This window comes from Arachis duranensis, chromosome 3, assembly GCF_000817695.3.
Source record: "Arachis duranensis cultivar V14167 chromosome 3, aradu.V14167.gnm2.J7QH, whole genome shotgun sequence".
NCBI classification, from domain to species: domain Eukaryota; kingdom Viridiplantae; phylum Streptophyta; class Magnoliopsida; order Fabales; family Fabaceae; genus Arachis; species Arachis duranensis.
The window spans coordinates 11,822,586-11,823,940 of NC_029774.3; the positions used below are offsets into that span (position 1 = coordinate 11,822,586).

General features: G+C 36.4%; 1 protein-coding gene across 1 annotated transcript; it reads left to right on the forward strand.

Annotated features, from left to right (window-relative positions):
- The first annotated feature begins 227 nt into the window (after positions 1-227).
- Positions 228-1,263, forward strand: LOC107477604 (protein PHOTOSYSTEM I ASSEMBLY 2, chloroplastic). The gene is made up of 3 exons (XM_052259787.1): positions 228-776; positions 900-946; positions 1,041-1,263. The coding sequence occupies exons 1-3, from the start codon at positions 681-683 to the stop codon at positions 1,126-1,128; spliced, it is 231 nt and encodes a 76-aa protein (XP_052115747.1). The 5' UTR covers positions 228-680; the 3' UTR covers positions 1,129-1,263.
- Positions 1,264-1,355: the final 92 nt, after the last annotated feature.

Here is a 1,355-nt window from a genome sequence, read left to right on the forward strand (position 1 = left end):
CGTTGGATCGGCTTGAAATTTAAACTGCATATTTCTATCATCTTGTTCTTCATTCTGATCGGTGGAGATGTTGATTGGAGGTTTGCAGTAGGAGAAATTGGTTTCGCAAGAGAGAAATTAGGTTTCCCGTTTTTACACAGAGCAGAAATTTTGGAACGGCAGTTTCTCTTTCTTTCACCGTTGGATCGACGTGAAATTTGGACTGTAGATTCTTCACATCTTGTTCTTCATTCTGAACGGTGGAGATTTTAATTGGAGGTCTGCAGAGGGAGAAATTGGCTTCGACATCAGCTCTGTTTTTTTGGGTATATTTGATCTTCTTGCTTCTTATTTGTGAGCTTTGGTGCTTTGATGTTTTGGCTGGTTATATGCACATTTTTGTGCTTTGTTTGAGACTCTCTTGTACCTCATTTGATTATAGTGGAGCTATTTCATTGGTCTGGACGACCCGTGGTTTTTACCTCTCACATTGAGGGGGTTTTCCACGTTAAAATCTTGGTGTGTTCTTGTTATTGCTTTACTTGCTATATTTGCTTGTTATAGTTGCTGCCATATTGTGTTGTGAGTGCTTCCATATTGTTCTTGTGTTGGACATTGTTGTCGTTTCCGCTGCTAGGCTCTTTCATATATGATGCAGCTTCAGCGTGTCTCTTATTTTATCATTTCAAGTTTTCAACTAAATGACTGATCATCTTCCCTGCTATTTAATTTCGCAGATACTTAAAGGTTGTGAAATCTGTAGCGGAAAAGGAGCCATCGAATGCCCTGGATGTAAGGTCATATATACATTCCTTAAACATCCACCTTCCTTCCACAACACATTATTCATTCCTTGCTCGATTTTTTTTCCTTAACAAATTCGTTCAAACACTGGTCATTTATTTTGGAGTATATGACAGGGGACGGGAAAGAATAAGAAAAATGGGAATATATTTGAAAGATGGAAGTAAGTTATTCTCCCTGGCATATAGTTTCTCGTGTTACATTATTTTCTTTTTCCTAACATCAAATAATTAGCTTCTATCGTTGATTCGTTGTAGATGTTTTGACTGTCAAGGATTCGGGCTAAAGAGTTGCCCCAGCTGCGGAAAGGGAGGGTTGACGCCGGAACAGAGAGGAGAAAGATAGAATTTGTGGCAGTTGCAGTGTATTTTATGGATCCCATGATGAAAAATGCTCTTGCTGTATTTTGTAGTGGAATGTATATTTTATTTCCAAATGCAATTAAGTATAAACGATTGTGAAATAAGATTTCAAAACCGTAATACCGGCGAGAAAAAAAATTACTTAGAATTTATTTTATTTAATATTTATTAATTATTGTCATATTAATAAATATTAAATAAAGTAAGTTT